Raw genomic sequence first — 14,035 nt, forward strand, 5'->3', positions numbered from 1 at the left:
CACAGATATTAAATATCCAACATCGCAAGCTGTGCTTACAACAGGGAGAGCAACGTGCTTCTCTGCCTGATGCTGGTGCTTCCTGGATGACTGTATTGAGAATTCTGAAGGACACTTCCCATCTCAACTAGAGTGTGTCATCAGTGATTCACGCTAGACATGAGCATGGAATGGGAGAATGATGGTATCTGGCCATCTGCCACTTTCAAATCCATTAAGCCTCACTAAAAAGTCTTGTTTGACTCCTCTGGTTCTGGCTCAGATTTTTTTACAAGGTTGGAAAAAAGCCTTTTACAAGGAAGAGTGTATGAGGCAATAAAAGTTAACTTAGACCACATCCATTCCATTTAACCCATTAAACTTGTACTCTGATTACCGTGGTCCACTTATGGGTCGAGGATTTGGGTACTGCCTCAATGGTGAATGACAGTCATTTTTCTCTCTCCCACTTCTAACACAGCCAGCGTAAGAAACCGTCCTTTTCCATAATATCCATATTTTTAGCGTGTGAAGACTGGCTCCAAAAATCAATTTTAAGTCCACATTGAAAAAGAGCTTTTTATATCATCGTGTTACATTGCGTCATGTGCAGAGTAAGATGAGCTATAAGAAGTCCAAAGTTCCACAGTGGTATATTTTGCATAATACCGTTTGTGTTTCCATTAAATTGTATTGTTGTTTTGACTGACATAGATAGCACATTACATGTTTCCATATTTTTCTTCCTCTCTGTTTTCTCTGTGAGTTAGCCAGAGTCACTATTTAAAAAAAAAAAAAAAAAACTATCAGAATCACCAGGAATGGTGTTTTTGAATATAAGATTAAGTAAAAAGGAATTGAAATGCTGAAGGTATAATAAAGATGGCATAATCTTAACAGGTGAGTGGCAGGTAAAGTAACTGGTATAAATGATTTCTAATCTTAGCAAAGGGTCTATGAGGCAAGTATTATTGTCCTCATTTTACCAGATGAAGAAGTTGAGCTTTTGAGAAGTGAACATTTGCCAAAGACTCCACAACTCACAAGAGGTACAGCCAAGATTTGAACTGAGGTTTGTCTGATACCAACCTTGGTGGTTTTCTCTCTCTGCCGTTCATGAAAGGTGAAAAAGTTTAAATGATAAATGCAGAGTAAAAGCCTTGTATTAACTCGTAAGTTTTGGTATCTAAGAAATTACAGCTTTTTCTAGATCTTGAGATTATAAAACTATTCTTAAAAGTTGGTTATTGTCAGGCGCAGTGGCTCATGCCTGTAATCCCAGCACTTTGGGAGGTCAAGGCAGGTGGATCACCTGAGGTCAGGAGTTCGAGTTTGCCGCTACTAAAAATACAAAAAATTAGCCAGGCATGGTGGTGGCTGCCTGTAATCCCAACTACTCGGGAGGCTGAGGCAGAAAAATCACTTGAACCCAGGAGGCAGAGGTTGCAGTGAGCCAAAATCGCGTCATTGCCCTCCAGCCTGGCCAACAAGAGCGAAACTCTGTCTCAAAAAAAAAAAAGAGAAAAAAAAAGTTGGTACCAGGTACGTCCATCTGCAGTTTCATCGACTGAGATTATGTAGCTGGAGAAACTGAGGCTCAGAGATGGCACGATTTAGCTGAGGACACCCAGCTAATTAATCTTGGAGCTAATTAATCTTGGAGCCGAGACCAGCACCCAAATCTCCTTTTCCTCATTCAGGGAACTTTGCATATGGCCTCTTAAGGATTCTGCTATTGAAAGCAGCCAGAAATCCTGTCTTTGAAAGCCATGGGCCATATGGACAAAACTGATCCATGTTTCAAGCATGGAGCTGTGTCAAAACACCAATAAGTCTTTTTTCAGTTCAGTGGCTTTCAGACAAGGTGCTGTCTTATAAAAGGATAAGTAAAATATGAATCGTCTCTAAGTTCACCTTTTGTGATAAAATTAACTCCACCTGGGAATTTCTTCCTTCCACCCTTTCTAAAATTAAAACTGAAATCCAAGAGAGGAAGCAGTTGTCTAGTTCTTGATGTACAGAGAAATAAAAGAGCAGTTTTTTGTCTCAGGCAGAAGCAGACGAGAGGCCTGTGGGCCTGGCAGTGCAGAGTGGGGAGAAGGAGGCAGGGCTGTGAAAATTCGCTGACAGGGAGGGAGTAGGAGGTGTCCAGGCCTCCAGCGCAGTGTCTCATCTCTAGAGCAAGCCCTCATGTGGGTGAAGCAAGTGCCGATACACAGAGGAGCCCCTGCAAGGTGGGTGGGAAGGTTATTTCAGGATGCCAGGAGCACTCAGGCCAGCTTGGAAGTCCTTTCATGGGCACCATGAGGAAGTCTGTCCACTTCTAAAAGAATTCTGGCCACTCCCGATGTTGGGAGCAGATCTAGCCTAAGAACTAGAACTAGGTTAGAGTGCCAGGTCCCAGCTGATGGATGAGGTTCCAGACAGACCCCACTCCTGGAGACATTTGGGTTCCAGCCAACAGGGAAGAGAGTATGCGATGTGGCACCTGAGCCCTGTCCCAGGGACCCCATCTGCCAGATGTGGCTGGCAGTGAATGGCCAGCATGGAAGGAAGCCCATGGTCCTATCTGTCTCCTTTTCCTGGACCCAAGTGAGCGCTAGCCCAGGTGGACTGGGGTATGTTAACTCTCCCCGCCAGAAACCTGGGCCTGCTATTGAGACTAGGTGAGGAGGGAGGTGGCAAGGGAGAGGAAGAGCAAAGGCATGAGATGAATCACCTAATACACTGACAGCTCATGAAGAGTGACCATCCTCTCAGAGTCACCAGAGTTTCTTTCAAATGCAGATTCCTGGCCCTGCATATCAAATGCCCTGGAAGTCTGGCCAGGGAAATCACAGTTTGTTATCAGGTGCCTCATTGTTATCCCTGTTGCATTGTCAATAGGAGTCCTCCAAGGAGAGCAAGGAAGTGCAGACTGGGGCACCTCTGGAGGCTGCACACAGGGAGGAGAGGTGGAAGGAAGAGCTGCTGGCTGAGAAGCTGCTGTCATCATCCTGTGGGGGTGAAGAGGGGGTGTGGAAGTAAGGGTGAGAGAGGCCTCAGGAAGGACTCTCTGGAACTGGAGGCAGTGACTGGAGTTTCCTCTGAGACCAGCCGGCCCTTTAGACTCAAAAGATGAGAGTCACCCATCACCATCCATCTGGTGGAAACATTACAGGAGCAAGTGGATAAAAGATGATTTTGCTGTAAGATCAGAATGGAAAAAGACGAACCCACAAAGAAAGTCTAGAGGGAGGAAAGCATATGGTTTTTAAAATAGTACAGTTTAGAATACATTGCAACACAAATGGATTAATTTTTGTACAGTGTTGGCAATGAAAAGGATTCTCATAGTTATCTGGAATGCTTACTCAGAGAGATGATCTCATTTCCCTAATAATGCAAAATCTTGAGCAGCGTGGGGTCTTATGTTAAGACCCAATGATAAAAAGGGCTAGACTTGGCAGGGAAGGGCACTGCAGGGGTGCCCATGGTGTGTGCCAAGACTCAGGAACCAGAGGAGCAAGTCGTAGATCAGGTGCTGGCAAGCAGGCTGGCTTGGCTAAAGTCATCAATGCAGTGACAATCTTAAACAAAAGTTTGAAATCCATATTAAATGTTTTTTTTTTCTTTTTTAAAAAAGCAATCTTACCCCAGAAGCACTACATGGAAGGAAAAAATGAAGTTGCATAATCATTTAGAAAATATATGTGCTGAGAGAACTTTAGTATTAAAAGGTGATTGTAAAACAATGCGGGATAATAAATCTTAGACCAAAGATAAATCATGAACACCAGGGCAACCAAATGGTCCTAGGAGACTGAAAGGCATCCGTCAGAACAGGCCACTGTAAGCGCAGCTCATTGGTCTCATTTAGTTTCCCAGGAGGCTGAAATGTTGCTCACTGAAGGTCTCGGTTCTGCTAAGAGTGGACTGGGTAGGAGGTGCCAGGAGCAGTTTCCTGCAGGCCCCTGGTCCTCAGGCTGCCAGGCAGCAGCATCCCCATTTATTGTGGTTGTGGCCAAGCAGTTGGCAGCTCCATGCCTGGGGCTTCTCAGCTCATTTCTGCTTCCTCTGGATCTTCCGGTCCAGTCATCTTTATTTATATCCTCCTATAGCATCACCATAGATGGGTTGTGATGAATGCCGTTCATCAACCTAATGGGCTCAAATGGAACTCTTTGAAATCCCCCAGGATGCGTCTTGGTCTAAGAAAAGAATTGTTAACTGCACTTTTAAAACTAGGAATTTATGTCTTCCTATAAATTGACCTCGTGAGGTTATTTGTGGATTCCAATAGGGAAGTGGCCTTCTTAGGCCCCAGCGCCTCCTCCGCCCTCCCCTCACCAGCCAGCTGATGCCCTCTGTCTACTCCTGCGAGCCCGGGGTTGCTGAGGACAAAACCCTGGCAGTGTCAGCAAATGGAAGAGGTGTCTGCTTCCTTTCTTGCTCTGGAGCAGTGTGCCTTGTCTCTCTCCTTCTGCCATTTATTCACTCACTCATTCAGTATCTATTGCACTCCTGCTTTGTCCAGGCAGGGTGCTGAGCACTGGAGATGCAGTGAACAGTCTGTGCTCTGAGGGACCTACAACCTAAACAAATAAGCACCCAAGTACTTGCTCAAGGGCAGCTCTGGAGAAGCAGCAGGTGCCACGAGAGCCTCTGTAGGAGGCTCTGGCGGTCTCTGATGCCCTGCTCCTCCTGTTAATGCAGGACTCTGGGGGGCTGACTGCGTATGTGACAGTTCTTTGGATGTTCCCCATCACTTTACTCCGTCCTTCTTTGTGAAATCTCGACCTCAGCAGATGAACACTGTCCTGGCCAGAATCACCCTAGGCTCTGCTTCTCACCCAGCTCCTGGCCCCCTCCCTGTTGCCACTGCTGCAGAGGGAGGCCACCAGGGTTATTGGGTCCCTCGGACTAAAGGCTCAGGTTCCAAGGGGAGGCCAACTACCAGAGGACACCCTCAAATGTGAGCAGGGCAGGGGGCTCAGAGCATCCTTAAGGCAAAGCACAGGCACCCGCCCGCACAAGCTTTGGTTTGTTTCACAGTGTGTAAATCTCTGTACAGTTTTCTCACAATAAATGTAAGATGCAGCCGGGCACGGTGGCTCACGCCTGTAATCCCAGCTCTTTGGGAGGCCGAGGCGGGCGGATCACAAGGTCAGGAGATGGAGACTATCGTGGCTAACACAGTGAAACCCCATCTCTACTAAAAATACAAAAAATTAGCCGGATGTGGTGGCGGGCACCTGTAGTCCCAGCTACTCGGGAGGCTGAGGCAGGAGAATGGCGTGAACCCGGGAGGTGGAGCTTCCAGTGAGCCAAGATCACGCCACTGCAGTCCAGCCTGGGGGACAGCAAGACTCTGTCTCAAAAAAAAAAAAAAAAGTAAGATGCATACATTGTAATAAAAGCTAACACTTCAAAAAAGGAATAAGGAAAAATTCAGTATATTCTCATCTTCCTTTATGCCAACCACCAGAAAAAACTGCTTTCAATCGTGTGCTGTGTCTCCTTCCAGATCCTTTTGTGTTTATGTAAACATGTTGATTTTTATATTGTCCTACATGTTTATATTGTCCTGTAGTCTACTTTCATTCACTTGAAAATTTATCCAAGACTTTTCAGGATAGCACACACAGATCCTTCTCATTCTTTCCAGGTATCCAGTATTTCAGTGTGTGAATGTACCATAATTTCTCTTAAAACCAATCCCCCGTTCGTGAACATGTAAGTTCTGCCATATTTTGTTGTAATAAATAAACTCATTGCAGCAATGAATATCCATATATATATATACACACACACACACACACACACACATCTGTCAGTGTCAAACTCTTCTTAGAAAGGTATTTCAGGTCTAGTGTCTTGCATTTTAATGGGTTTTCATACACAATGAGATGCTCTTAATCACCCTCACCACATGGCTGGACAGACATATGCACCCCCCATTCGCTTCTCATATGTTCCTCCCTGGAAACTGCACCTCCGCCTCTCATGGTAAACTCAAGTGCTTGAGTACTCTCAATTGTGTTTTTTGCAGATTCTGTTTATTTCCATTGAATTTGTTATTGTAATTGTGTAATTTACTTAATTGGTATATAAACTGAAGAAGTATGAGGGGATTATTGTTTTTAAGAAAAAGCATAAATTATATTTCTCTCATTCCCAATTTGAACTAAAAAAATTGTTACTAGCTAAACACCCACACCTAAACACCTACACCCACACATGTATATCAGATACAGTAGCTTCTACCGACTCATAAATTTCATCAACCATATTTGGGAGTTGTGTCCAGTCTTAATCTGCCTTGCCAGTATAGTCTCTGGAAAAACATCCTACAGCTGTTTGGTTTATTTGTAGATTGAGTTATCTTTTCTCCTTAGAAATACCTGAGAATGAAGCATGTCTTATTTAGAATCTCTAATATAATCTACCTTGATAAAAGTTGGTTTTGAGCCCTTCTGCTTACCCCCACCAAGCCATTTCAAGCTCTGGTAATGCCCTCAGAAACACCATGTCCAACCTCATATAAGAGAAATGGAAAACCTGGAAGTCACAACTGTTGCCTTTGAAAGTGAGAAGGTGTCTGTATATAAACATCCTGTTACTTTTTAAGCTAATATAATGTTAGAAGTGATTTTACAGCTGCTCTAAAATTTGCAAACTCTTATGAGACTATTGTAGGTACTTAGTTGTTGGATGCATGGATACACAGAGAAGCCCTAAATTCATGCAACGAACATTTATTAATTGCCAACTGTATACCTAATTGGCTGGCAACTGGTGGCGCCACCACGAAGCGCAGTGGGTACCACTGTTCTCCCAAGGCCTGTGACCAAACTTAAGACTCGGAGCCACCAGGAAGTGCAGAGATGCAGTTTACTCAACAGAGCATGCACTCTCTAAAATGGCCCAGCCCTGTGTGTGCCTGGCCAGTGGAGCAGGATGCTGGGAGGCAAAAAAGAAGTTTTCTCATGAAATCTATGAATTCTCTTCATCTTCTCAAGGCGTGCCTGTGTAATTCAATCATGAATTTTACTTAAACTGTGTGGCATTTGATAGAGCCTTGCAGAGACTACAAGACATCTGACTGCTGTATTTTCTCTTCTAGGATATCAATGAGTGTATTCTTGAAAACTATCCCGAGTGCTCCAACCCCAGGTTATTTTACATCATTCCGTACTTTTGTGGACAGCATCCCAGATGCAGGTAAGGGCTAAAGCAGGCTCATGGCATGCACGTACGCACAACAAGGGCAAGAACCCCACCAGCCTGGTACTCGGCGGGAATCTTTTGTATCCCTAGTCTCTCAACCTTCTGGAATTCAGTTCCTGTTTACTATTAATCTTTCAAGATAATATTTGAGACTCCAAATGTCCTATAAATAATGAAATTTAAAAATCAAGGTCTGTAGAGGCCTCAGGAGACCACCATATAAAGCTTTGTAACTGGAACCAAACCCTTGTTTATACCTAAAACATACTTGTCACTATTCATCCCATGTTGTTTGTCTTTCTCTTTGGATAAAATGACAAAATGTCACATAAAATGTGATCGTGAAGACCAGGAACGAACACCCAGCCTGCTCCTGTACAGTGACTGACTTAACCAACAACCTGCCCTCGTGGCATGTGTCACTGGGTCTGAGACGCTGGAAGCCCACACCCCAATCCCATAGTGGACATACTTAGTAGGCAGAGAAGAAAGTGTTTTATAATGATCACCTGTCAACCTTACTTGAAGGCACAACCTTCTTTAGAGAGTGACTTACTCAGATAGTCAGGACCTCCAGGGTGTGATCTGCCCAGGTCCTGCATCAGCACCCCTGTATACTTGTTAAGAACCCCCACCCAATCATAGTCTCGTGTGTAGCAGCCTCCCCAGATGCTTCTGGTGTAGCTATAGTTGAAATCTACTGTGCTAGACAAATGTCATAGCCTGGAGAAGAAATGGCAGCAACAATGAAGCATTATATTTGCTTGGTAGGAAATCAACCCCTGCTATCAGAAGTGACATTATTCCCCAAAGGAAACATTAACTAGAGGGTCCTTGTGTTTCTGAAAAGGCCAAAGGAGAACTGCTACTTCTACACCGGCAACGCATTCATTGTACTTTTTTGCTTATGCTATGATTTCTGCTTCGTTTTTAGGCGTATTGTTGTTATTCCTGTCTTGTTTCATTTGCCATAACAAAAGAGTTTGCTTATAGTCCAAATTATAGAACTAGGAGTGTTGGTTTTTGACTTCACCATAAGCCCCCTGAGTCCAGGTGGCCTCTCCCCTGCCCCTGACCCTTGCCTCAATAACAAATACCTCCTGGTTAACATTTAGTGCTTCAGGTATTGGGAAGATTTGGGGCTGGATGACTCACTTGCTGATCACAGTGAATATCTTTATAACAGGAAACATGATTTGAACTCCCTAAAGTATTTTTTAAATCGTGTAGTATTTTTCAGATTTTTAAATTTTCTAATCTTGGAGAGGTGACTCATGACACCACACCTTGATACACACACAATGATTTTTATAACTCTTTCATCATATCACCTTGCACAGTCTTTACAACAATGCTTTGAACTAGGTAAGGGTGATTATTACCATTTTTCAAAAGAGAACCCTGGCTTGCCCAATTCCCCCAAATGATAAATGACAGCCAGGCCTGGAGCCCCACTCCTGGGCTTTTCTCACTCGCCTTAGTGTCAGTTCAGAGAGCTGGTCTACAAATCAGCTCTCTGATTTTTACAAATTAGGCTGTTTTCCTTCTGCAATCTAGACAAACAAAATAAAACAAAACAAAAATCCAAAGATTCCTCTTTAACTCTTCCAAAGAATAAGATGATTAATAGGCATGACCTGACAGCTCTTTTGAGTTCTACATAAATACTATGTCGGTAAGTTTCATATTTCAAAACTCCTAAATTCATTTAATTGGTTCAGTTTGGTCCTCCTATTAAAAAACCATTCTACTCACCCCTTGATTAGTATTTGTTAGAACCTAACTGCTTGTGCCTGCATTCATTTGTCCACAATACTTAGGCAGGGCCTCTGAATTCAAGGCCCTGGGCTTGGCATGAAGCATGGATGAAAGTGACAGAGAAGGAATGGTGAGCAGGGCAGGACACCAGTTGGAAGGACTGGGAAGGCCCTGGATGGGGCTACATCTGGGCTGGTCCTTGAGGGAAATAGGATTTGGACTTATGCAAGTGAAGGTGGGAGGTAGAGGGGGTAAACTCTCAGCATCTTGTTGCTGCATTTCAAATATGAATGTCTGATTTTAAATAAATTTTTATATCCATAAAGGGAGCCTGGTGAATGGGCCCTTGAGAGAGCAAAGCTGAACGTGAATGAAAACTTCCTGCTCGTGGGGATTCTTGAAGAGTTGGAAGATGTGCTGCTGTTACTGGAAAGATTTTTACCTCATTACTTCAAGGGCGTGCTCAGTATCTACAAAGACCCAGGTAACTTCATTTGTAAGCAAGCTCTTCTCCATGAGAGGTCTGTGTCCAGGGCTACTCACCTTGAAAAGGCCTCAGGAAATAAAGGAGTGAAATGATCTCTTCTGATGACAAAGGGCAGTTAGTTCCCTGGGCTTGCAAAGGAAAGTTAGAACCAGGAGCTGCAGATGCCAAAATCTTGAGCTTCATGTTCAGACATAAAAGCACCATGTTCCAAAGGCTTAATGGCTCCATTTCTCCCTGTGGAAACTGAAATTGGCAACATTCTCCATCAGCCTTGTCTTGAGCATGTTGCTGGAAACTGAAATTGGCAACATTTTCCATCAGCCTTGTCTTGAGCATGTTGTTGGGGTGGGTACAAATGAATCCGTGTGTGTGCACCTGGACTCCATTGATGGAAACATGCGTGAGTACGAAAGAGCCATCCTTGTGATGAATTCTCTCTGGCCCAACTTCCATTTGATAAAAGCACTCTAGTGTATCAAATCCTGACAGTGGAATAGATAGAGCAGCAAATTGAAAATACAATTATGATTTTATCCTAACAAACCGAGTGGTCCCCAGATAGCAGCAAGAAATAGAATGTGGCAAAGCAATTACAAGGGCTGCCTGTGGTATCATCGTAAGTATAATTACTTTCAGAAATCCATCATTTATTTTTTCATTGTCATTTTATCCAAAGAGAAAGACAAACAACGTTGTTTGTTTTTTCCTATTCTCCTTAATCTACTGCTGTGACAACAAGCCTTGAATACACATTCAGTGATCTGTTTATTGTTCTGTTTTGTTGTCCTGAGATGGAAGAAGGCATTCTGCCCTGTAGAAATAAGCAGCAGATAGGCCTGGTGCGGTGGCTCATGCCTATAATCCCAGCATTTTGGGAGGCCGAGGCAGGTGGATCACCTGACGTCAGGAGTTCGAGACCAGCCTGGCCAACACGGAGAAACCCTGTCTCTACTAAAAATACAACAATTAGCCAGGTGTGTTGGTGGGAGCCTGTAATTCCAGCTACTTGGGAGGCTGAGGCAGGAGAATCTCTTGAACCTGGGAGGTGGAGGTTGCAGTGAGCCAAGATCGCGCCACTGCACTCCAGCCTAGGTGACAAGAGCGAAACTTCGTCTCAAAAAAAAGAAAGAAAGAAAGAAAGAAGGAAGCAGCAGATGAAAGCTCCCCAAATGCAGTCTGCTGCCTCACATTCCACAGGGTTCCCGAACCCCACCTGCATCACTGGTAGGTCCCAAGGCCCAGGGAAACTGGTCTTTGCCCAGAGAGCCCTGGATCCTGTTGCACAAGGTCAAGGTGGCCCTACCACCATCAGGGACTTGCTGAAGGAAGGTGGATAGTTGGTGGAGGCTGCGTTGGCCTCCCAGCTCTCATTAGAGTTCAAATCCCATTTACCTGAGTGGGGTTGTGAAACTAGGATTTCCTTTGTCTTTTCAACAACAAGCCATTTAAAGAGTTTATAGAATTTTAATGTAAAGAGTTTGATGTGACTGATTTTTATTTCTAGAAGACAACATAAACTCCGTTCTTTGTGCAAGGAGAGGTCTTATCCTAAATTAGACTCCTTTGAAGAAGAAAGGTTTATGTTAATCATTTTCTCCTTTTGGCTTTATCTTGTTGTATGGTGTGTGTGTGTGTGTGTGTGTGTGTGGTGTGGTGTGTGGTGTGTGTGTGTCTAATACACAGTCTGAGATAAAGGGCAAACTAAATCCTGGTGACACATAAGATGAACACTCTCCATAAAAGATATTATGGCTTCCAACTTTGTTACTGTCTGCTCAGTCATTTGCTCTGAGAGAGATCAGCTGCTATGGATGAAGAGAGGTTCACATAGTGAGGAACTGAGACCTCAGACCAAGAGCCACGTGTGTGAGCCATCTTGGGAGCAGCTGCTATGACCCCAGTCAAGCCTTCAGATAACTGCAGCCCCAACCAACATGTTAATGGCTGTCTCATGAGAGATCCCAAGCCAGGACCACCCAACTAAGCTACCCCTGAATTTCTGACCCTCAGAGCCAGTGTATGAAATAAATGTATGTGTTTTTATTTTATTATTATTGTTTATTTTAATGAGCACTCTCTTGTCCCAGCATTTGGGAGGAGGAGCCAACGTGAGAGTCCTCTTCCAGTTACATCACCATCCATCCTGAGGTCTGGAACACACACCATTCACAGGATGCAAAACCCAGCACAGGGGTTGTGGACCTGAGAACCTAGATGAGGGTATTTTTATCTTCATGCTTTTGAATACAGATAAACCACCTATAAAAAGCTTAGCCCAGAGGACCCACTTAGTGGCTCTTGTCATGGTATATCATATTGACTTCCTATTTTCTCCATTTAAATATGTGCCTTCTCAGAAATTATGGGCCTTTATTCCGTGATCTGAAAGTTCATTAATTCAAGGAGAAAAGATTTCTGAAAACCAAGTTACTATTAACTCTTTTACCTTCAGCCATGATCTTTCCACCTATAAATTAAAGATTATTTTTCCCTCAGAGTTTGGCATAGTAAATATCTCAAAGAGAATAAAGGACATCTGGTTTTCCTGTGTAGTGGGATGAAAGGTTTCCATAAGCCAGGCCACTTGGCCAGTCCACGTGGTCCAGCTGGACTAGCGGTTAAAACAGTGAAACACTTCTATACGACCTTCAGGGTGCACCTGCCAACCTGGCTGCCCGTCCTTGTTACCCCTGCCTTTTCCAACAGTGACGTAACGAAAGGACTAATTCATGGCACAAGAGGGATCTTCAGGACCCCAGGCCAGTGTCACACTCAGCGACTGTTCTGAGTTCAGTTCTTGAGTGGAGCTGGTTGTCAAATACTTTAAATATCACCCTAGCATAACTCTCTCAGCTGCCACACATTATATGCCCAATAAAATGAACCTTTGAGTTGTTGCTTCAGTAACTTCTACTGTGTTTTGTGTTCTCTTGGGCATCTTCTTGTGATATGTTTCTACGGTAACATTGAAGACCAAGCTAGTCCACAGTTCCTCTATCCCAACAAGTTTCCGTGTCCCCTGAGGCAGAGGACAAGAGATCAACACACACTCCTGGCCAGTTTCTCAATATATTTTAGCCTCAGGGAAGACTTAGCACCCATATTGTTTTCTCATCACCACAACTGAGTTGGTGTCAAGTAGGTTAAAGAAAGAATAGCTGCAAGTTTCTAGTTACTTCACCATCTCATCTTTGTATTTTTAGTCTAAGTTCATGTCTTAGGGCATACTAAAATCATTACTCTTTCCCTTTATTGAAGAATTTGATAACTGAGTAGATTAGAGAACAGAGAGAAGAAAAGCTAAAATCTAAGATACTGATTTAAGGGATCTAGTGACCCTTAACTCATTGTAGATTAACTAACCATCTGAAGAGCTGAATTAAGATGCAAAAACACCACTGGCCATTTTTCTTTGGTGTTTGTCCTGTTATTGAAAAACAAAAACAAAAACAAAAAAATAGGAGTTTGCTGACTTCTGGTAACTCCTCTCTAGCAATACTAAAAATATGTATACCAGTCTCATTACAGAAGAAAAAACACTAATAGCAATGACTATTCGGAGAGCTAGTAAAAATCGTAATGTCTGTTAGTCATATGGGTTGTCACTTATTTTAGATTGAAATGATATTCATTGATTCTTTCAAATCAATACTACTTGTCCCAATAACTCACCATTTAGACAGGTTAATAACCTTTCTCAATAACAGCATAACTGTCTTTTCTTCTGTTCCTTTCTTGTAGAAATATATGCTGACATCAAGTAAATTTGTCTCCTACCAAAAATATTGGAGAAACTTAGCCTTTAAAACTTTTTTTAAACAGTCATTTTATGTTAATATTTGCATTTTATGGAGACAGAATAGAGTATCTCAGAAGCTTAGGATAGTAAGTACTTGAGATGAAATAAAAATTAGAGTTTTAGCAAGATGGATAACCAAGAGAATATGCTTGGTATTTCTTCCAGCCGGTGCGCAGCTGCTGCTATTAGGACAAGTACTGTGGAGTGGGCATTCAGAAAACACTGCTCAATCCTGACCATGAGTTTGAATTAGGGAGTATCAAGGCCCCAGCAGGCTTTACTCGGTAGGAGCAACCTCACTGGTTGAACATATACATAATTATTACATATGATCACATATGTCATCTTATACATAATTATTTTTTATTGATTAATCTCTATTATGTTTGTTTATTACTTATCACCTTTTAAAAATGAGAAACTGAGGCTGGGTATAGTGACTTGCACCTGTAATCCTACCATTTTGGGAAGCCAAGGCAGACAGATCACTTGAGGCTAGGAGTTTGAGACTAGCCTGAGCAACATAGCAAAAGCTCGTCTCTACTGAAAATACAAAAAAAAAAGGCCAGGCGCGGTGGCTCACACCTGTAATCCCAGCACTTTGGGAGGCCAAGGCGGGCGGATCACGAGGTCAGGAGTTCAAGACCAGCCTGGCCAACATAGTGAAACCCCATCTCTACTAAAAATACAAAAAATCAACTGGGCATGGTGGCAGGTGCCTGTAATCCCAGCTACTCTGGAGGCTGAGACAGGAGAATTGCTTGAACCTGGGAGGCGGAGGTTGCAGTGAGCGGAGATTGCAC

General features: G+C 43.2%; 1 protein-coding gene across 1 annotated transcript in view; it reads left to right on the plus strand.

Moving 5' to 3' along the window:
* UST (uronyl 2-sulfotransferase) overlaps positions 1-14,035 on the plus strand; it is a 332,659-nt gene that overhangs the window by 267,665 nt on the left and 50,959 nt on the right. The window contains exons 6-7 of the mRNA XM_016956447.4: positions 7,085-7,182; positions 9,273-9,430. Coding sequence (XP_016811936.1) covers positions 7,085-7,182; positions 9,273-9,430 — 256 coding nt within the window. The remainder of the gene's footprint in view (positions 1-7,084; positions 7,183-9,272; positions 9,431-14,035) is intronic.

This window comes from Pan troglodytes, chromosome 5 (assembly GCF_028858775.2).
Source record: "Pan troglodytes isolate AG18354 chromosome 5, NHGRI_mPanTro3-v2.0_pri, whole genome shotgun sequence".
Lineage (NCBI taxonomy): Eukaryota > Metazoa > Chordata > Mammalia > Primates > Hominidae > Pan > Pan troglodytes.